General features: G+C 44.1%; 1 protein-coding gene across 1 annotated transcript in view; it reads right to left on the bottom strand.

The window, feature by feature from the left end:
* The window catches only part of svopa (SV2 related protein a), a 48,362-nt gene that overhangs the window by 12,959 nt on the left and 11,997 nt on the right, over positions 1-23,406 (bottom strand). Inside the window, exons 2-11 of the mRNA XM_068055553.1 lie at positions 17,032-17,192; positions 13,316-13,401; positions 12,574-12,672; positions 12,364-12,435; positions 9,718-9,842; positions 9,563-9,626; positions 6,590-6,715; positions 5,582-5,710; positions 4,427-4,500; positions 3,207-3,283 (exon numbers count right to left, since the gene is read on the bottom strand). Of these exons, the coding sequence (XP_067911654.1) occupies positions 3,207-3,283; positions 4,427-4,500; positions 5,582-5,710; positions 6,590-6,715; positions 9,563-9,626; positions 9,718-9,842; positions 12,364-12,435; positions 12,574-12,672; positions 13,316-13,401; positions 17,032-17,192 (1,013 nt within the window). The remainder of the gene's footprint in view (positions 1-3,206; positions 3,284-4,426; positions 4,501-5,581; positions 5,711-6,589; positions 6,716-9,562; positions 9,627-9,717; positions 9,843-12,363; positions 12,436-12,573; positions 12,673-13,315; positions 13,402-17,031; positions 17,193-23,406) is intronic.

Genomic DNA, 23,406 nt, shown 5'->3' with positions numbered 1-23,406 from the left:
CCATTGCCTCTTACTGGCTGACTGTCACTTACAGGACGACCAGCGGGTTGGCAGGGGGATATGGAAGCTCAATGCTACACTGCTAACCCCAGAGAACGTTGAGGAACTCAAAAGGGATTACAAAGGTTGGAGGACCATGAAATCCCTCTTTGAGTCTCCAGTTCACTGGTGGAAGGCGATCAAGGAGAACATCAAGATGTTCTTTATCTTCAAAGGTGTTCAGAGGGTGAGAGAGAGACAGAGAGAAATGTCCAGACTCCAGAAAAGTATGCAAAATCTGCTCCAGCTGCAGTCGAGGTCAAGAAGGACCTCCATGAGGTGAAGAGCCAGCAGGTCTCTCTCTTTGTCACGGAGGCCTCCACGATCATCTTCTGGTCTAGAGTTCACTCCATTGAGCAGGATGAGATGTGCTCGCGTTACTTCTTCCAAAAGGTACGCACAGAGAGAGCTCCGTGATCAGGAGCCTGAAGGAAGAGGATGGGTCGGTAACATCTTTGCAGTCCGACATACTAAGGATCAGCAAATCCTTTTATGCTGGGCTGTATGACGTGAAGCCCACAGACAGCAGAGCCTCCCAGTCCTTCCTGTCATCTATCACAGAGGTCTTAGATGACAGCATGAGGGAGAGACTGGACAAGCTGACAAAGGCTGTCGAATCCTTCGAGACTAGTAAAACTCCCGGAAGCGATGGCTTACCGGTTGAGTTGTATTTGGCCCTGTGGGAATGGGTCGGCCCGGACCTGCTGGAAGTATACGAGAGTATGCTCCTGACCGGCAGCATGTCAGAATCCATGAGGAAAGGCATCATCACCCTCATCTACAAGCGGAAGGGGGAGACAGCAGAAATCAGAAATTGGCGGCCCATCTCACTGCTTAATGCTGACTACAAGATTCTGTCAAACGTCATAGCCAGTCGAGTCAAGTCTGCTCTGGAGTTGGTGATCCACCCTGATCAGACCTGTACTGTACCCGGCAGGAAGATCTCTGATAGTCTCGCGCTACTCGGGGATACGATCGCCTATGTACGGGACAGGAGGGCGGACACCTGCCTCATCAGCCTGGACCAGGAAAAGGCTTTTGACAGGATATCGCACACCTACATGATGAACATGCTTTCCAAAATGGGGTTTGGGGAGGGAATCTGCAATTGGTTCAAACTGCTCTACACAAACATCAGTCGCACAGTCTCAATCAATGGGTGGGAATCAGAAAGTTTCCCGATCCAATCTGGAGTCAGACAAGGCTGTCCTCTCTCCCCTGTCCAGTTTGTTTGCTGTATTGAACCCTTTGCTGAGTCTATTTGGAAGGATGCGAGCATAAGAGGGGTGACAATCCCAGGCAGTGGAGGCACTCAGGTTAAAACCTCCCTGTACATGGATGATGTTGTCGTTTTCTGCTCGGATCCGCTGTCTGTGTGCAGACTGATGAGCATCTGCGACCAGTTCGAACTGGCCTCGGGACCCAAAATTAACCACAGCAAGAGTGAGGCCATGTTCTTTGGGAACTGGGCTGACCGATCCTTTGTCCCCTTCACCGTTAGGTCAGCACCTGAAGGTGTTGGGGATATGGTTCGGAAGGGCCGGGGCGTGCACCAAAACCTGGAATGAGCGAGTAGCCAGGGTACAACATAAGCTGAGCATATGGGAGCAGCGATCTCTCTCCATTATGGGTAAGAACCTGGTCATCAGGTGCGAGGCACTCACGTTGTTGCTCTACGTGGCGCAGGTCTGGCCCATACCCCACCCTGCGCTGTGGCGGTCACCCGAGCCATTTTCCGCTTCATCTGGGGATCCAAAATGGACCGGGTCTGGAGGGACACGATGTTCAAACCTCTGGATAAGAGCGGGAAAAATGTACCCAACATCGCCCTCATCCTGATGGTCACCTTCGTGTGCAGCTGCATCAAGCTGTGCATACAACTCCAGTACGCAAATACCAAGTGTCACTGTGTGCTGAGGTTCTATCTGTCCCCGGTGTTGTGAAGGATGGGTCTGGCCACATTGCTGCGGAATGCTCCAACCAGTTCGACCATGCCATACCACCTATCCTTCGTGGAAAGATGTGTGCAGAAAGACACCTTTGACCACCAATCCATCAGACAGTGGTCTGCATGGAATGTCCTCAAGGCCCTAGAGGAAAAGGAGATGGTGGATCCTGTCAGATGGTTCCCCGAGCAGACCGCCAAAGTCATTTGGCGGCATGCCTCATCACCAGAACTTTCAAACAAGCACCAAGACGTAGCTTGGCTGGTGGTGAGAAGGGCCCTCCCCGTCAGATCCTTCCTGTACACCTGGAGTCTCGCTCCCTCCGCACATTGCCCTCGAGGTGGCTGTGGTGGGGAAGAAACTGTTGCCCACCTCCTTCTGGAATGTGCCTTTGCAAAGCAGGTATGGAAAGAGATGCAGTGGTTTTTGTCAAGGTTCATCCTGAGCAGCTCTGTAACACAGGAGTCTGTGCTCTACGGGCTGTTCCCAGGGACGCACACCGAGATAAATATCAACTGCTGCTGGAGGACCATCAATTCGGTGAAAGGGGCTCTTTGGTCTGCCCGAAACTTGCTGGGCTTCCAGTGCAAAGAGTTGTCCACGACCGAGTGTTGCAGATTGGCACATTCCAAGGTCCAGGACTACGTGCTGAGGGACGCACTAAAGCTTGGGGCAGACGTCGCAAAGGCTCAATGCGGAAAGACCACTGTGTAAGATCCTTCCACCATAGTGAACCGAGAGGCTGGAACCTGTGTAAAACCCCTTGGGCTGTATGCAACAAAATATGGTTTTGTTGTGTAATGCAAATGTGTATTGCATGTAAAATGGAATGTAAGGGTTGTGAGGCAACTCACTTACTGTATTGAAGGAAATTGATTCCTTTTGTACTTTCTGGAATGTCAACCTGGAACTGTTTTGTGATTTTTTTTAAAAACAGATTTTTATGAATAAAGTATATTTTTGGAAAAAAAAAACAAATGATGACTGAGTCCAAAAAGTACTCTGCTTGGAGGAATGAATTTGATTCCATGTTATTGGAGTTAAGCGCAAGATCTATTTCATTATCCAACAAGAGTGATTTCTTTAGTATTGACTCATTTTAGTTGTTAGTCCATTGGAGCAGCTTTCAGAACTATAGTCAATGTGGATCAACAAGATTTGCCTTCTCCACCCACCCACCCGCCTCATTACTGTAACGGTAAAATAGGGAGACATACTTACTGCTACACACGTCACCTGCCTGAAAAAGCTCTGTGGTTAACAGAACCAGTCCATAATAGGAGAAAGCATTGGAAAACCTGAAAACAGAAGCAAAGGCCTTTGCATTATTACTCACAATCACTCAGCAATGTAACCTCCCTTCTCCAAATTATGAACCCCTTCCAGAAATGTCACCAAGATTAACATTAGCTAAGGTTATAAAGGATTAACTATATTTATCAAGCTGATATATTCTTTTGGACTTTCAATTTCTGTTGCAAAGTCAACATTCCTAACTTTGTGCATTTTAAATCAGCTTGCTGCAACGTTCTGTATTTCTAGATCATCCATTGAAAATTCAACAAATGTGTTATTTCTTTCTTTAGATGAAGAACATTAGAGTGAAAACAATAAGAGGGTTACCAGGGAAGAAAGTAAATATTTTTCATATCCAAACTGTCAACTAATACAAAAAGCCAAGAAATGTCAAAGTGAGCACAAAATAAATCAATGTCACAGGGAAAAGAGCAACATGAGAAAGACTACTCAAGTTTGAGGGATATGAGAAATGGTGTACTGTGTGTTATTTTTCAAACTTTGGCACAGGCAAATAGACTGAAATGACCCCTTTTGGTTCTGTACACTCCTACTTAAACGGACACATTTCTGAGAAGAACGTAAACGGCTTGGCAGCAGAATGGGCTACGGGAGTGATCGATTTTCTTTGGAAACGATACACTTTGCGGATTAGTTGGCTCGCCATCTGAATAACTCACAACAAACCAATTACTATGAATACATAAACAATGGATGGAAAAGTAGTGTGCCAGCTCCAGTACAGAGGAAACTGAGTTAGTAACTGGTGAAAACGATTAACCATGGTGCTTCCCATCCACCCATATTTTGAAATGATACTGAACGCGCTTCAGTTTAGTGCTTATTATTGGCTTACTATTCCTACTCAGTCTTCATTAGTGCTAACAGAAGAAAAATGGAGTTGGAAAAATTGGTGTGCGAATGGGAATACTCAAGAAAGCTTGGCTTTCCTCATCTTCCATGGAGAGTTCATAGTTCAAAAAACTGCTGGTTTAATGTGTGGACAATAAGAAGGATAAAAAAAAAACATGTTTCCTTGCCAATTGGTTGTTAATAAGGCAGAGGTTTCCAAAGGTAACTGGGACAGTTAAATTTATAAAAACCATACTGAACTGCATTAATTTGATATTAAAAAAAAGGCTTACCAAATGAACCACAGAAGGATGGTGGTCATTCGAAACTGTGGTGTGAAGAGGTCTCCAATACGACCACGGTCCTCCTGTCTCAAACAAACATTTGTCATATTTAGTTCAGTACAGGCTGAGGGAAAAGTTTATTTATTTAACAATTAACCACAAACCACTGCAACTATAATCAACATTTGGATGCTATGGAATCTATTAATTCCTTAAATAATATTTTGGTAAATACAGTACCAACTCATTTATTTTCTCCCTGTCTTGTCCCTTCATCAGGGGATGGGTAGAAGGCAGAGACAGGGAGGAAGCTGAACCAGTCAGGTGAGTTATTCCCAAGCACCTTCTAATGCACCTTATGAGTTTATTGGTAGAAGGGGGAAGGAAAGACTTGTGCCTAGTGTTTGTTTCCCAGATGATGCAAGATTACCAACTAATGTCAGGCTACATTTTAAAGTTGTATCGGCTGATATATATCACTTAATATCCACTGTTCCTGTCCCTATGTATTCAAATGGGACACTGACATCACTAGTTTCTAAAAGATAATGGGACTTCACATTTTTAAAAATATGCATATTTAAGTCCTTTCGTAACGATGTACAGAGCAGTATTCTGGAGCACTGTTACTTTCCAGTGCTGTGCACTGACGACCATTTGGGATTCTTAATCAAATGGCTGTTCATCATGTGTGGCTTAGACTGAGCTTTGACAAGCTAGTTGACCACAAAGAACATCACAGCAAAGTCCAATTCGGACCTTATCCGACATCTACATGTGCATACTTTTCAGCATGAGTCACTGGATTAATGATCAGGAGAAAGAATTGTGATGGACATCACTTCTTCTTCGTCTGCTCTCCCGCAGGTTTTCTACATCTTAAAAACATCAAGGGTTACAGGGACATTACAGGAAAATGTTGTTGAACTAGAAGATCAGCCATGATCTCATTGAATGATGGAGTGGGCTCGAAGGGCTGAATAATCCACTCCTGCTCCTGAAGGAAGAATAAATTAAAGAAAATAATAAGGTAGACAGGTAGGTTTGAGATTTATCAAAAGGAATGCTCTTGTTGAACCTAATGCCCTTTTCCTGTTTCTAAAAATTCTTGATCTGAATTTCACAGAAAGAATATTTTAATAAAAATTAACAGTTATCCCTTACCTGTCTGGCAACTATCAATTTTCCAAGTGGCATTGGTGCCCCATTTTCCGTAGCAATGCGCTTTAATGTGGCAAGGGCTTTTTCTTGGTTCCCAGACAGTACGTCATAACGTGCACTTTCTGGAAGCCACTACAAGAGAGAAAGAAGGAACATCTGATAAACGTAACTTTGGTGTATAATGGTGATGGAGTAAAGGTTGGTTAAGCCTTCCCTGTTATCTGATCAGGTGACTTTACAAATACAATTTGGTTAAAAATAAATTGGTCTATTATCAAACCATAATAAGACTATACGATCCAACTCCCAATATTTAGAAATCCAGTTAATTAATTCCTTTTCTGATTACTTCACTATACAGAATTCCAACAGATCAAATTAATTTCTATTAAGTTCCATACAAAGCAATGCGTTTAGTGAACAGTCCATGATATTCTATGGTGTCTGGTAGTTTGAGCCTTGCTATTTGAAACTTTCCTTTTTCAATGATTCATATCAGGTAACCAGGCTGAGAATTGTCAACAGTTGTTGAATGAGGTAACAGAGGGTTGATAGGAAGATTTAAATTTGTGTCCCCTCTAGCTAGGAGTCCTGTGAACTACTGCTGCAGTCATTAAATCATTTATTACCCCCTCTTACAATATAACATTATCTTTTATCTTTCCCCTCCAACCCTTGTTCTCTATCCTCACTGCCCAGCATCAATGACCCAAAGTATAGGTGGAGGACCTGCCATTAAGCCTCTACCAATGCTCCTGTAAAGAGCTGCTACAAGGTGTGCTAGGTGTACCTTGGATCACTGCCTTTAGATTTTCATGGGAAAGAGCCTAGCCTCTGTTCAACCTTCTTCCCGACGGCTCAAATTCCAGCCTCTCTGTGTGAGGACTCAGTGTCTTGGTGGGTGCATCATTGGGTGCATCAAATCAATTGATTATTTTCTCCCCTCCCCCAGCAAATTCATACATCCGTATCACTTTCTATTCAAATTTTACTTTCAGTGGAAATACCTACAAAACACAAGATGGCGAAAATCATAAGAGGCACTGCAGAAAAAATGAGCAACCAGCGCCAGCCTAATGTGGGCATCACCACCACTGCCAACAGTACTTCAAATACAGTCCCAAAGGCCCAGAACACCTGAAAATGAAGAGAGCTTCAATTAAGCACAATCCACAGATGCTGAGAAAAGCAGAAAGCTGAATATTAAGTGTTGATAGATTGTATTTTTATTCCTTTGCTGTCCTTGGATGCATCTGTGTCATGTACTATCTTTTAGCCCAGAGGCAAGGAGATGACAATGCCAACCAATAATTGGGCTTTAGGAAGTACACTGGAATGGCCTGGGAAATGATTCAAAATTCACATTTTCTCCATGTTCCTTGTGGGCTAAGTGTTTGGCTTCTGCTTAGTGAAGGGGAGCTTTATTTTGTTCCTTACCTATGCTGCACTTGGCTTAGGAGGCTAGTTAGCCTAACATCTGTCATTGTGAAAATGCTAGAATCCATTAATAAGGAAGGAGTAGCAGGACATTTAGAAAATCATAATACAATCAAGCAGAAATTCAAGGGAAATTTAGAGTTCTTTGAGGATGTAACAAGTAGGGTGGATGAAGGGAAACCAGTAAATGTAGTCTATTTGGATTTCAAAAAGGCATTCGATAAGGTGCCACATAAAAGGTTACTACACAAGATAAGAGTTTATGGTGCTGGGAGCAAAATATTAGCAAGGATAGAGAATTGGCTAACTAACAGGAAACAGGGAGTTGGGATAAATGGGGCATTTTCAGGTTGGCAAACTGTAACCAGTGGAGTGCCACAGGGATCATTGCAGGGGCCTCAACTATTTATGATCTATATTAATGACTTGGATGAAGGGACGGAGTGTATTGTAGCCAAATTTGCAGATGATACAAAGATAGGTAGAAAAGCAAGTTGTGAAGAGGACACAAAGGGTTGGATCAGCAGCGAGCTCGACAAATGGCAGCCCGCCTGTGTGAGCCGCATGCCAAAGAACCACCGCAATCTCAAGCATGGCGGCTCATTTAAATAGCCGGGGCGGCCCGCCCCCCCCCCCCCACCCCCCTCAATCTCGCGGAGGGGACGGGCTGTCTGTTCCCTGCAATTGTGTCAGCTGCCCGTGTGCAGGTGCTGACGCCATTTTTAAAGGGCAGTAAGCCCTGCTGGCATATTTAAATTTCTAAAGGAATATCCTCTCAAAATTAAATGACTATATTTCTTATGCCCCTTTCCCACCCGCCCCCAATAACAATTGCAATAACTATTTGCCTTTCCCCCTCCCCCCGAAAACACTTAACTTTAATGTGACATTCCCGCCAGACTGCACAAAGTTTGAATTTCAATCCTTCCCAGCATCCCCTACACCCATGACGTTTATTTGACCCCGTTCCCCACCTCTCGCACTGAAAATATTAACTCTTCCCACCCTCTCCACCAGTGTCATGCCGCCTTTCCCAGAACGGGGAATGGAAGGCGTGGAAGTGCCAGCTACCACACTCAACATCGCGGCGGGCCCTCAACATCGCAGGTAAGTCTAATTGAAAGTATTCATTTTATTGGTTTTCATATGTTAATTGGGGTCCCGTCGCCCAGTGGCTCGGGGGTGGGCGGGGGGCGCCACGAAGCCTCGCCGCTGCCGGGAGGATCGGGCCTGGCCCTGCCAGCATCGAGGTGCATGGTGAACCTCATCCGGAGCCGTCTTCAGGCCCCCCAACCCACCCCCCCTACCATGGATCACAACGTCGAGGGCTTGTTAAAATCCAGCCCAAAGTGTCAGCAAAGAGATATAGATAGGTTAAGTGAGTGTGCAAAGATTTGGCAGATGGAGTATAATGTGGGAAAATGTGAGGTTATCCACTTTGGCAGGAAGAATAGAAAAGCAGATTATTTGCATGGAGACACATTGCAGAATTCTGCAGTACAGGAGGCTTTGGATGTCCTCATACATGAATCACAAAAAAACGTTAGCATGCATGTACAGCAAGTAATTAGGAAGACAAATGGAATGTTGGCATTTATTGCAAGGGGGGCTGGAATATAAAAGTAGGGAAGTCTTGCTACAACTGGACAGGGCATTGGTGAGACTGCACCTAGAGTACTGCATACAATTTTGTTCCCCTTATTTAAAGGGGGATATACTTGCATTGGAAGAGTTCAAAGAAGGTTCACTAGGCTGATTCCTGGGATGAAGGGGTTGTCTTATGAGGAAAGATTGAGCAGGTTGGGCCTATACTTATTGGAGTTTAGAAGAGAGAGAAGTGATATTACCGAAACATATAAAAGATTCTGAGGGGGCTTGACAGAGTAGATGCTGAGAGTATGTTTCCCCTCATGGAGGAATCTTGAACTAGGGTGCACAGTTTCAGAATAAAGGGTCACCCTTTTAAGATGGAGATGAGGAGGAATTTCTTCTCTCAGAGGGACATCTTTGGATATCTCTTCCCCAGAGAGCAGTGGAGGCTGGGTCATTGAATATATTCAAGGCTGAGTTAGACAGGTTTTTGATCTATATGGGAGTCAAGAGTTATGGGGGCAGGCAGAACAGTGGAGTTAAGGCCACAATCAGATCAGCCATGATCTTATTGAATGGTGAAGCAGGCTCAAGGGGCTGAATGGCCTACTCTTGCTCCTATTTCTTATGTTCTTAGTGTAAAGGAATCTTTACTTTCTATCTAACCCGTGCAGTACTTTGGAGAGCTTGAAAGGACAGAAGCTATACTCTACATCTAATCCATGCAGTACTTGATTCGGGAGAGTGTGATGGAACATAGTGGGCAGAGCACTATCCTGTATCTAACTTGTGCTATACCTGACCTTGGACTACTTACTATAGAGACCCAGTGTAAAAATTGGATTTTCCCAGCAGTGACATCCCTCACCTTGATCAACACAAAGAAAAATTCAATATCCCTCCCACAAATAATATCAGATAGTACACATTCCAAGACAGTGATCATGTCCCACTCACCTCTATTAGTAAGATACACTTTGCTCTTGACTTCATTGGAAGGAATTCTGCATACAGCGTTACCCTGTGTGGAGCAACCAAGACTAGAAATAATTATTTATTCATTTAGAATGGAGAAGTTTAAGAAATCATAAACTTCAAAATGATACACTCACGATTGTGGAACACCTCCAATCCCAAAGCCGACCAAGCCTCTGAGCACAAGTATCCAGCTGTAGATTGGTGAGAAGGCACTCAGTACTCCATAATACAATGTCCAGAGTACGCTAACTTTCAGACCCTGGAGTTAACACATAGAAACATAGATGATTAATCCCAGACTCCAGCAGTGACCCGAGATTTAGGGGTAGAAATTCCCCACGGGTGGCAGCGCAAAACTGGCAGTTTCAGATTGGCCGATCTGGTGCTGCTTGTTTTGCACCAGCCCAGGAGAAATTTCTACCCTTTAATGTCAGCTCACCTCTGGATCAAAAGCTTGAGAGATCCAGCCCCACACCAAGAATTGAGCACATAAACTAGGCTAACATCACTGTGCAATACAAAGGAAGTGCTGCTTTGTTGGATGCCATACTTCAAATGAGATGATAAACAGAGGTCCTCTTGGCTGGTGGAGGTTAAAATGTGGTACATTTGGTATGTTGGAAGGATGAATTCTATTTGGCCAAAATATGTACTACACTTAAACCTAACTTACTTCAACAGTTGGTGGCTTAGACCCTTCTGAATTACAAGGAAATAGAAGATTGGTACTTCAGGACATTAAGCACTCCTATGCTATGCTGTGGAATTTATTTTTTTATTTTTTATTTATTTTATTTATTTAGAGATACAGCACTGAAACAGGCCCTTCGGCCCACTGAGTCTGTGCCGACTATCAACCACCCATTTATACTTATCCTACATTAATCCCATATTCCGACCACATCCCCACCATCCCTCAATTCCCCTACCACCGACCTATACTCGGGGAAATTTATAATGGCCAATTTACCTATCAACCTGCAAGTCTTTGGCTGTGGGAGGAAACCGGAGCACCCGGCGAAAACCCACGGGGTCACAGGGAGAACTTGCAAACTCAGCACAGGCAGTACCCAGAATCGAACCCAGGTCGCTGGAGCTGTGAGGCTGCGGTGCTAACCACTGCGCCACTGTGCCGTCCCCTAGTAAGAAGCAGTTTCACACCTATGATTCCCTACATGGTGAATCCATAGAATTATAGAAAGTTTAAGGCATAGAAAGAGGCCATTTGGCCCATCATGTCTCTGCCAGCCGCAAAACGATGCACCTATTCTAATCCCACCTTCCAGCATTTGGTCCGCAGCCCTGCAGATTTGAAAGAATTGAGGGTTTCTGCCTCAACTACCCTTTCAGGCAGTGAGTTCTAGACCCCCACCACCCTACCAATCACTTTAAATCTATGCTCCCAAGTCACTGACCTCTCTGCTAAGGTGAGTAGACCCTTCACATCCACTCTATCCAGGCCCCTCAAAATTTTGTACATTTCAATCAGATCTCCCCTCAGCCTTCTCTGTTCCAAGGAGAACAACCCCAGCCTATCCAATCTTTCCTCATAGCTGCATTGTTTGGGACACTCAGCTTCAGTACCAGATTTACAGACAATGAATACCTGGCACAGTTTAAGTCTCATCACTAGGCAAGATATTGTCCTGAAGTTTGTGTTGAGGTTGGTTGGAACAATGTAGGAAACCAAAGGTGGAAAGACATCTTCAAGGGCTGAACCACAGGCTGGTCAGGGTGATAAATGTGGACAGAATGGAAGTATTTGGTCATCTAATCTGTGACGACACTACACCATAAGCAGCAAGTAAGAGTTGACTAGATTAAGAGGATGTATATGTAAATTGCTATCTCACACAGAAGGATAATTACATAGAATATACAGCACAGAAACTACTTGCATAATTTACTCAGTTCCATGAAGAGCCACCATTTTTAGTCTAATGTACAGCTGGTACCGACATCCCTATGTCTAGTCAGCATCTACAGCAGATGGTTATCTTATAAGAACATAAGAAATAGGAGCTGGAGTAGGCTATTTGATCCTTCGAGCTTGTTCTGCCATTCAACAAGATCAGACTAATCTACCTGAAAACAGCTTGGTTGGGTCCATTATCAATACCTAACAGCAGCTCAGCCTGAGTAACACCTCAGCCTAAAAATGTTGGGTCTCCATGGAGCCACAAAGATGATGTTAAATTTTGAGTATCACCCATCAAATAATTTATATTTTGTTTTTTACTAGAACCTAAAAGGGCCTGGTTTGGCTTATACTTTGACTTTATCCTTTAAAATGAACAATATTGGACACAATTTCATCTCTGCACAACTGTTAAAAAGACGCACAAGGTACACCAATAGTTCAGTTGGCGAATGCATCATGTGGTATGATACTAAGATTATAGACTGGAAAGGTCCCAGGTTTGTTCCTCGATCTGTGCTGAGTTAGCTGATCTCACTCAGGATGGTGTTGGGATGCTACACATAGTCTTAAACACCCTGGACTAGGATGGGGAAAATCAGTCATGCACTAAGTTGCCATCCGGTGATCCTTGCTGAAAGGTGTATATATGTGGATGCCAGGTGAGGACAGGGTTAGTCTTGGATCTTGCATTCTTCATAGACAAATAGCCCTGGAACCTCGCTGTTTAGGCACACGCATGAGGAACAAATCAATCGGGTGAGTTACCAGAACGATGCCGAAGGCCATAAACTGTACCCTAGCAAGAATCAGGACACAAGAGGAGAAAATTGAAAAAAAAACAGGCATGGCTGATACGCACAGTCTTTCTGCCATACTGGTCCGATATGTTTCCCCAAAGAGATGAGCTGGACATCATTCCAATGAACACCACCTGGTGTGGAAGAGAAAGGGACAGGAGAACAGGGGTGAGAGAAAATGGATCAAAATGGAACTTTAGTACAATTTCTTACAATGTGTTCAGCGTCAAATGACTGGTGCTACTCTTGAAAATCCAAAGATGTTATCATACCGAGGTTAGGAGGGCAACCTGCCAGCTCTGCAATCTCCACTCACAGTGTAGCTGAGGCGCAAGAATGCTGAGGATCATCATTTCCATGGCATCAGCCATCTAAAAACAACAAGCACACTCAGGGCATGTATTACAGAATTAGCAACCAGCAGCCAACATAAAAAGAAAGAAAGAAAGCTTAGAATGAGAAAGGCTCCATTTAGTCCATCAAGCCTATTCCTTCCATCATGGACTATATCCAATTTGCTCTAGAATGGGATCTATCCTACCCATTTAATCATCTGAGGAAAAGTCTTGCAAAGTTTTTCCTATCCCCAAGGATAAATCAAGTGAATCCCTAGAGTACAATTCCAGCCTTACATCCGAAATTGTATAGCCTTGACTAGTTGCCTTCCTTAGCCAGATATTCTCACGGGCGAGTTGCTCCAGAGAAACCTGTTCATCTCTGTCTGTTCTTAATCCTCAATCCCATTCTTCACCAAGTATTCATCCAGTTGTTTTTAAAGGTGCTAATTCACATATCATTATCTACTTTAGCTGGGAGTTTATTCTACATTTCTACTTTGTTAAGAGGGAACCGCTTTTAGTCTTAAAACTTCTTAATTTTGCACACCCTTCACAATCCTTCTTAGTCTCCATTCCTGTGCCTCCATTACCATTCTGCAACAACCACGACCGTCCTCTAACTGTATGGACTAAACAATTGAGGCGTTGGAGAAAATAAATTGTGGCTATTACTTACCCATGCCAGTCCAGTAAGGACTGAGAGTTTCCATTGAAATTTCCCAAATCCAATGGCCTCCACAGCGTCCTCCACTATGAACACATCTAAACAAAAATAGGGAATGTTGAAAACGCACTTGACTCCCATTTTTCATCTTAATTTTCATTCTCCCTTCATCTCTCCTCCCATAGTTAATTTTATTCCTGCCAGTCTGCTCTACTCCTGATGTGCTGCCCTCTGTTGGGGTACATTTCCTCGTTCCCCCTAATCCCTTGGATCTCTAATTCTGAGAGATTTCTTGTATCTTCCTCGGTGAAGACAGACACAACGTAATCATTTAGCTTCTCTGCCATTTCTCTACTCCCCATTATAAATTCTCCTGACTCTGCCTGTAATGGACCCACATTTATCTTAGTCAATCATTTCCTTTTTACGTACCTATAGAACCTTTTACAGTCCGTTTTTATATGTTTTGCGAGCTTACATTCATATTCTGTTCTCCCTTTCTTTATCAGTTGCTTGGTTCTCCTTTGCTGTATTCGAAAATCCTCCCAATCCTCAGGTTTACTACTATTTCTGGCAACTTTATAGGCCTTTTCTTTTAATCTTATACAATCCTTAACTTCCTTTGTTATCCACAGTTCATTGCCTTTACTTTTGGGGTTTTTGTGCCTTGAAGGAATGTATAGTTGCTGTAAACAATGTAATATTTCTTTAAAGACTATCCATTGCCTATGTACTGTCATACCTTTTAATGTATTTTCCCAAACCACCTTAGCCAATTTGTCCCTCATACCTTCATAATTTCCTTTGTTCAAATTTAACACCTTGGCTTCAGATTGAATTACCTCACTTTCAAACATAATGTAAAATGTTATCATATTATGGTCACTCATCCCTAAATGTTCTTTTACAAGAACATTTGGGCGGCACAGTGGGGCAGTGGTTAGCACTGCAGCCTCACAGCTCCAGGGACCCGGGTTCGATTCTGGTTACTGCCTGTGCGGAGTTTGCAAGTTCTCCCTGTGTCTGCGTGGGTTTCCTCCGGGTGCTCCGGTTTCCTCCCACATGCCAAAGACTTGCAGGTTGATAGGTTAATTGGCCATTATAAATTGCCCCTAGTATAGGTAGGTTGTAGGGAAATATATAGGGACCGGTGGGGATGTTATTGGAATATGGGATTCGTGTAGGATTAGTATAAATGGGTGGTTGATGGTCGGCACAGACTCGGTGGGCCGAAGGGCCTGTTTCAGTGCTGTATCTCTAAACTAAACTAAACTAAGATTATTAATTATAAAATAAAAGCAAAATACTGCAGATGCTGGAAATCTGAAATAAAGACAAGAAATGCTGGAAATACTCAGCAGGTCTGGCAGCATCTGTGGAGAGAGAAGCAGAGTTATTGTTTCAGGTCAGTGACCCTTCATCAGAACTGGCAAATATTGATTATTAATTAACCCTTTCTCATTACATAATACTAGATCTAAAATAGCCTGTTCTCTAGTCGGTTCCTCAACATACTGCTCTAGAAAACCATCCCTAGCACACTCCAGAAACACGTCCTCCACAGCATTAGTGCTCAATAGGTTTACGCAATCTATATGCAGATTGAAGTCACCCATTATTACTGTATTACCCATGCCACTCTAAATCTCCTGATTAATGCCATGCCCCACACTACCACTACTGTTTGGTGGCCTATAAACAACTCCTACCAATGTTTGCGGGCTCTTGCTGTTTCTTACCTCCACCCAAACAGATTCCACATTTTGTTCTTCCGATCGGAGATCCTCCCTTACTAATGTACTGATCCCATCCCTTATCAGCGCAACACCACCTCCCTTTCCTTTTTGCCTGTCCTTCCAAAATGTCACATATCCTTGAATATTGGTCACCCTGTAGCCACGTTTCTGTTATGGCAATTAGATCATACCTATTTACCTCTATTTGGGCCTTTAAATCATCTACCTTGTTGCGAATGCTGTGTGCATTCAGGAAGAGTGTCCTTAACCTTGTCTTCTTGACATCCTGCATTCTAAGCCTAGTTGATGCTTGCCTTTGTTTCGTCTGCCTTCTAATGTCACTTGCTACTAGCTACCTCCTGTTACCAGTTTTACTTCCTTTCAATTTGAGCTACCCTTCAGGTTCCCAGCCCCAACAGAACTAGCAAATCTCCCTATGAGGATATTAGTTCCAGTCCTATTCACAATATATATCAATGATTTGGATGTGGAGACCAAATGTAGTAATTCCAAGATCGCAAATGACACAAAACTAGGTGGGAATGTGTGTTGTGAGGAAGATGTAAAGCAGCTTTATGGGGATTTGGACAGACTCAGTGAGTGGGCAAGAATGTGGCAGATGGAATATAATGTGGAAAAATGTGAAGTTATCCATTTTGGTAGGAGGAACAGATGTGCAGAGTATTTCTTAAATGGTAAGAGATTAGAAAGTTTAAATGTACAAAGGGACCTGGGTGCCCTTGTCAATAAGTCACTGAAAGCTAACATGCAGGTGCAGCAAGCAGTTAGGAAGGCTATTGGTATGTTAGCCTTTATCGCAAGAGAATCTGAGTACAGGAGTAGTGAAGTCTTGCTTCAATTGTATAGAACCTTGGTTCGACTGCACTTGGATTACTGTGTGCATTTTTGGTCCCCTTACCTTTGGAACGACATTATTGCCATAGAGAGAGTGCAACTTGTTCCCAGGATGGCAGGATTGTCCTATGAAGAGAGATTGGGGAAACTGGGCCTGTATTCTCTAGAGTTTCGAAGAATGAGAGGTGATCTCATTGAAACCTACAAAATACTTAAAGGGATAGATAGGGTAGATACAGCAAAGATGTTTCCCCTGGTTGGGAAGTCTAGAACCAGGGGACACAATTTCAAAATATGGAGGAAGCCAATTAGGACAGAGATGAGGAGAAATCTCTTTATTCAGAGGGTTGTGAATCTTTGGAATTCGGTACCCCAGAGGGCTGTGGAAGCTCAGTCATTGAGTATGTTTAAAGCAGAGATTGACAGATTTCTAAATACAAATGGCATAAGAGGATATGGGGATAGTGTGGGAAAACAGCATTGATGTGGATGATCAGCCATGATCATACTGAATGGCGGGGCAGGCTCGATGGACTGAATGGCCTACTCCTGCTCCTATGTCCCTAACCCAATCCTGACTTAAACAGCATTTACACACATCCTACATAATGATCAGGAGTGAGTACTCCAATTCACTTTAGTCATCCTTCCCAATGGAGTGGAGGCAATTTGTGGCTGAGACATCTATGTTGGCTGAGATCAGCTAAACTATTACAGGCTGGAAATTGAAGCTGGGATTTTTCTTGTCAGTATGGTTTGTACCAAGCAATTCCTTTATCACGAGGACACCTAATTTTAATGTAACGTTATCAAAAGTTGTTGGCTATTTGTAGCATATAAATGATATTGTACATGTTTCCATTCTATATAGGAGACATTTTTATGACGGTATAAGCCTCTTTTTAATCACAATCTGGTTCACTAATGTCCTTTAGGGAAGGAAATCTGCCGTCCTTATCTGGTCTGGCCGACATGTGACTGCAGATCCACAGCAATGCGGTTGACTCTTAAATGCCCTCTGAAATGGCCCAGCAAGCCACTCAGTTTCTTAAGGGCAATTCAGAATGGGCAATAAAATGCTGGCCTAGCCAGCGATGCCCACATCCCATGAACGAATAAAAAAAATATATACTCTACCATCTGTCGGATTTGCAAAATCTTTGGGGACAGTGCCTCCATCGTCCAGTTCAACTGGCTCCAGCTCAGACCGCACTCCTTCTATCTCAATCTCGTGCTCTCCAGAACATGTGTCATCTTCTGACCTTGTACTTTCACCCGTACGACGGAACTTCACCACGCTGAAAAGCAAGCAACCAAAGAATCAACACATAACTGCTTTATGACTTAAAGAGGGAATATTCAACAGAACTACTTTTTAAGAATTCTCATCACCAGGACCCTTGTTAAAGAGGGATCTCATCATCAGTTATTTAAACAGAGAATCTCACCATCTTGAGCCCTATAAAAAGGGATTCTCACCATTAAGAATTCTTTAAAAAAGAGACAATATCATTAAAGCCTCCTTTTAAACCATGAATCTCACAATCAGACCCTCTTGAAAGACAGTGTCTTGTAACCAGGACTACTATTAACAAGGGATTTGGCCATCTCTAATCCCTCAAAAAAAATCAATTACTTTTGTTTAAATACTTTTGCTTAAATCATATCTGTTGATCAGGGAATAGACCAGGACTAATTATTCAGTATGATGTATCAGGCAGCTCATTTGACACGCAGCTGAATCACTGAAGCCCTCTGGATAAACAACTACTGGTGAAAATTCATCTCTCTGAGACAGTCAGACTCAGTGCCCAAGAAATTGGATCACATCCCGACTTATAAGAACATAAGAAATAGGAGCAGGAGCAGACCATTTGGCCCCTCGAGCCTGCTTTGCCATTCAATAAGATCATGGCTGACCTCATCATGGTCTCGACTCCACTTTCCGGCCTGTCCCCAATAATCTTTGACTCCCTTGAAGGTCAAATATCTGTCTAACTCAGCCCTGAATATATTTAACGATCCAGCCTCCACCGCTCTCTGGGCAAGGGAATTCCAAAGATTAACAACCCTCTGAGAAAATAAACTCCTCCTCATCTTCATCTCAAATGGGAGATCCCTCATTTTGAAACTGTGCCCCCAGTTCAGGATTCCCTCACATGGGGAAACATCCTCTCAGCATCTACACTGTCAAGCCCCCTCAGTATCTAATACGTTTCTTTTTTTTAATTCGTTCGTGGGATGTGGGCATCGCTGGCTAGGCCAGCATTTATTGCTCATCCCTAATTGCCCTCGAGAAGGTAGTGGTGAGCCACGTTCTTGAAACACTGCAGTTCTTGGGGTGTAGGTACACCCATGGTGCTGTTAGGAAGGGAGTTCCAGGATCTTGACCCGGCGGCAGTGAAGGAACACGATATAGTTCCAAGTCAGGATGGTGTGCGGCTTGGAGGGGAACTTGCAGATGGTGGTGTTCCCATGCATCTGCAGCCCATGTCCTTCTAGGTGGCAGAGGTCGTGGGTTTGGAAGCTTCTGTCGAAGGAGCCTTGGTGAGTTGCTGCAGTGCATCTTGTAGATTGTACACACTGCTGCCACTGTGCATCGGTGGTAAAAAGGAGCGAATGTTGAAGGTGGTGGACCGGGTGCCAATCAAATGGGCTGCTTTGTCCTGGATGCTGTCGAGCTTCTTGGGTGTTGTTAGAGCTGCATCCATCCAGGCAAGTGGACAGTATTTCATCATACTCCTGACTTGTGCTTTGTCGATAGTGGACAGGCTTTGGGGAGTCAGGAGGTGAGTTACTCACCACAGAATTCCAGTCTCTGACCTTCTTTTGTAGCCATAGTATTTATGTGACTGGTACAGTTCAGTTTCTGGTCAATGGTGACCCCGCAGAATGTTGCTAATGGGTGTTTCAGCGCTGGTAATGCCATTCAACATCAAGGAGAGATGGTTAGATTCTCTCTTGTTGGAGATGGACATTGCCTGGCACTTGTGTGGTGCAAATGTTACTTGACACTTGGCAGCCCAGGCCTGGATACTGTCCACGTCTTGCTGCATATGGACACGGACTGCTTCAGTATTTGACGAGTCGCGAATGATGCTGAACATTGTGCAATCATCAGCGAACATCCCCACTTCTGACCTTATGATGGAGAGAAAGTCATTGATGAAGCAACTGAAGATGGTTGGGCCTAGGACACTACCCTAAGGAACTTCTGAAGTAATGTCCTGGGACTGAGATAATTGATCTCCAACAACCACAACCATCTTCATTTGCACTAGGTATGATCCCAAACAGCTGAGATTTTTCCCCCTGATTTCCATTGACTCCAGGTTTGCTAGGGTTCCATGATGCCTTACTTGGTTGAATGCTGCCTTGATGTCATGGGCAGTCACTCTCACCTCATCTCTTGAGTTCAGCTTTTTGTCCACATTTGGAACAAGGCCTTAATGAAGTCAGGAGCTGAGTGGCCCTGGTGGAACCCAAACTGAGCATCACTGAGCAGGTTACCAAGCAAGTGCCACTTGATAGCACTGTCGATGACCCCTTCCATCACTTTGCTGATAACAGAGTAGACTGATAGGGCGGTAATTGGCCTGCTTTTTGTGCACAGGACATACCTGGGCAATTTTCCACAGTGCAGGGTAGATGCCAGTGTTGTAGCTGTACTGGAACAGATTGGCTAGGGGCGCGGATAGTTCTGGAGCACAAGTCTTCAGTACTATTGCCAGAATATTGTCAGGACTCATAGCCTTTGCCGTATCCAGTACCTTCAGCCATTTCTTGATATCACGTGGAGTGACTCGGATTGGCTGAAGACTGTCATCTGTAATGCTGGGAACCTCTGGAGGAGGCCAAGATGGATCATCCACTCGGCACGTGGCTGAAGATGGATGCAAATGCTTCAGCCTTGTCTTTTGCTGATGTGTTGGGTTCCCCCATCGTTGAGGTTGGGGCTATTTGTGGAGCCTCCTCCTTCTGTACATTTTTTAGTTGTCCACCACCATTCACAACTGGATGTGGCAGGACTGCAGAGCTTAGGTCTGATCCGTTGGTTATGGGATCGCTTATTCTGGTCCAGTGCATGCTGCTTCCGCTGTTTGGCATGAAAGTAGTCCTGTGTTGTAGCTTCACCAGACTGACCATTTTGAGGTATGCCTGGTGCTGCTCCTGGCATGTCCTCCTGCACTCTTCATTGTACCAGGGTTGGTCCCCTGGCTTGATGGTAATGGCAGAGTGGGGCCATGAAGGCAGTAGGTGGTAATCAGCAAGAGGTTTCCTTGTCCATGTTTGACCTGATGCCATGAGACTTGTCGAGAACTCCCAGGCCAACTCCCTCCCGACTGTATACTGCTGTGCCACCACCTTTAGTGGGATGGGATGGGATGGTGGTGTCAGGGACATAGTCATACTCACAGAATCATACCCTACAGACAAGTTCAGGCTGTTGCTTGACTAGTCTATGGGACAGCTCTCCCAATTTGGCCTTGGATGTTAGTAAGGAGGACATTGCAGGGTCCACAGGGCTGGGTTTGCCATTGTCGTTTCCAGTACCTAGGTCGATGCCGGGTTCATTACTTTTCTTACACTTTGTAGCAGTTTAATACAACTGAGTGGCTTATAAGGCCATTTCAGGAGGGTATTTAAGAGTAAACCACAGTCTGGAGTCACATGTAAGAGAGCCAGTAAAGACAGATTTCCTTCCCTAAAGGAAATTAGTGAACCAGACAGGTTTTTACAACAACTTTGAATTATTCTGCCGTGGTGGGATTCAAACCCATGTCCCTAGGGAATTAACCTAGGCTGCTGTATTACTAGCCCAGTGACATTACCACTATTTTGGAAGGTCGAATTTGAATGCAGAATATAGGCTTAAAGACAGGAGTCTTGGCAGTGTTGAGGAACAGAAGGATCTTGGGGTCCACGTCTATAGATCGCTCAAAGTTGCCACCCAAGTTGATAGGGTTGTTAAGAAGGCGTATGGGGTGTTGGCTTTCATTAACGGGGATTGAGTTTAAGAGCCGCGAGGTTATGCTGCAGCTCTATAAAGCCCTGGTTAGACCACACTTGGAATATTGTGTTCAGTTCTGGTCGCCTCATTATAGGAAGGATGTGGAAGCTTTAGAGAGGGTGCAGAGGAGATTTACCAGGATGCTGCCTGGACTGAGGGCATGTCTTACGAAGAAAGGTTGAGGGAGCTGGGGCCTTTCTCATTGGAGCGAAGAAGGATGAGAGGTGACTTGATAGAGGGGTACAAGATGATGAGAGGCATAGATAGAGTGGATAGCCAGAGACTTTTTCCCAGGGCGGAAAGGGCTATCACCAGGGGGCATAATTTTAAGGTGATTGGAGGAAGGTTTCGGGGCGATGTCAGAGGTAGGTTCTTTACACAGAGAGTGGTGGATGCGTGGAATGCGCTGCCAGCAGTGGTAGTAGAAGCAGATACATTAGGGACATTTAAGCGACTCTTGGATAGGTACATGGATGATAGTAGAATGAAGGGTATGTAGGTAGTTTGATCTTAGAGTAGGTTAAAGGGTCGGCACAACATTGTGGGCCGAAGAGCCTGTACTGTGCTGTACTGTTCTATGTACTATGCCGTCATCACCTCGCCTATACAAGATCACCCCTCATTCTTCTAAACTCCAATGAGTAAAGGTCCAACTTCCTCAGCCTTTCTTCATTAGACAACCCCTTCATCCCAGGAATCAGCCTAGTGAACCTTCTCTGAACTGCCTCCAATGCAAGTATATCCCTCCCTAAATACGAAGGCCAAAACTGTGTGCAGTACTCTAGGTATGATCTCACCAACGCCCTGTGCAATTGTAGCAAGACTTCCCTACTTTTACACACCATCCCCCTTGCAATAAAGGCCAACATTCCATGTGCCTTCCTAATTACTTGCTGTACCTGCATGCACATTCTTGTGATTCATGTATGAGGTCATCCAGATCCCTCTGTACCACAGCACTCTGTCGTGTTTCTCAATTTAAATAATAGTCTGCTTTTCTATTTTTCCTAGCAAAGTGGATAACCTCACATTTTCCCACATTATACTTCACCTTAACACAATCTAAAGAGGCCAGAGCCAGGACCACTGGAAATTGGCCCCCATTACCTACAGACTCCACATGCCAGTTGCAGGCTCAAGCAAAACAACAGTCCCAAATGGCAGCAAACCCAGTCAGCCCCGAGTTGGAAGGAGAACCGAAGAAAAGCAATTAGCCATTGTGAGGGGGTCTTGCAGTGGCCCACAGATTTAATGTGGAGCCAAGAGGGGTAGGAATGCCCCACAAATAAGGTATATGAAAGACTTACCCTTTAAGACCACTGGTTTGGCTGGAAAACATCTGACAAATTTGCATGCAGCATACACAACAACCAAGCTTTACAAAGAGGCTTCAAACATGGGTTACACTCTCTATTTGCATAGGCAAAGGATGAGTGCATGTTTCAGGCACATACCTGGACGCCTATGGAGGAGTCTTTACCAATATGGCGGCTGTGCACTTCCTTTGCAGAATGAGCATGTGCACACCATCTGCCACATTGAAGCCTTTGGCATCCGGCATGTGCCGCCCGCTCCCATTTCTGGGGTGGTGACTCCTTCAAGCCAGTTCATGTCGTCAGCAATTACAATTTAAACAAAAGTATTAGGGGAAAAACATAAATGGACAGATAAAAGGAAAATATTAAAGGTAGCCATTTATAAAATTAACTCAGTTGAGGAAATCTGTTAAGCTGTTCCTTTTTCAAGCCCACGTATGTTGTACTCTTACTTTTGGTCTCAGGTTTGGTGGGGTGTCTGTTAGTTGATCGAATCATACATGAACTGAATCTGGGGGCTGTTACTGCTCTTCAGGGTGAGATCAGCTGTCGCAGCACAGATCAGCAATTGAACTTGGATCCCTCTGGCTTAGTACTACTTGGGCTAGTGACTCTGTTGTCAAGTTAAATCTCAGGCTTAAAACGGTGCATTCCATCTCCCACTAATTACCTTTCCTTGTGATTAGATCAAATGTTCACGTTATAAAGTATTTAAAATGAGATATTTTTGGGTGCTTTCAGGCAGTCTCTTCTCATTGAGGTGACCTTAACCCCTCCATCATTGTCCTGACACAGCAATGCATGGGATGTGAGTGTAAGACAGGAAGATAAATGGTTTCAGAGTAATTATGTGAGAGGATTTGGCTATGGCTTTTATCGCATGCCTTGTTTATATAGTTATGGGGACTAAAGAGAGAGCATAGGCTTTTAAAAGCTACCATCTTGGGATTGTATTATGGAGCATTGACATATGGCAGCATAGCATGACTTTGCTTCCAACTTGCAGAATTCTTGGTCTAAGTTGTGTCTTATTGGGAAAGCAGCTGTCAACAGGAAGGAAAAATAGGGAGAGAGCTACCTCTGGTGGCCCTATCTTATTGTCCTGTAGTTGATTTGGAATGTCATTGGCTGATGATGACATGCCCTCTCAGCTGCATGTCCTGGGGTAACCAGGGAGAAATAGAA

Source organism: Heterodontus francisci, chromosome 23 (genome assembly GCF_036365525.1).
Source record: "Heterodontus francisci isolate sHetFra1 chromosome 23, sHetFra1.hap1, whole genome shotgun sequence".
NCBI classification, from domain to species: Eukaryota; Metazoa; Chordata; class Chondrichthyes; order Heterodontiformes; family Heterodontidae; genus Heterodontus; species Heterodontus francisci.
Note: the sequence above shows the minus strand (reverse complement) of the source record. Positions and strands in the feature narration are given on the sequence as shown.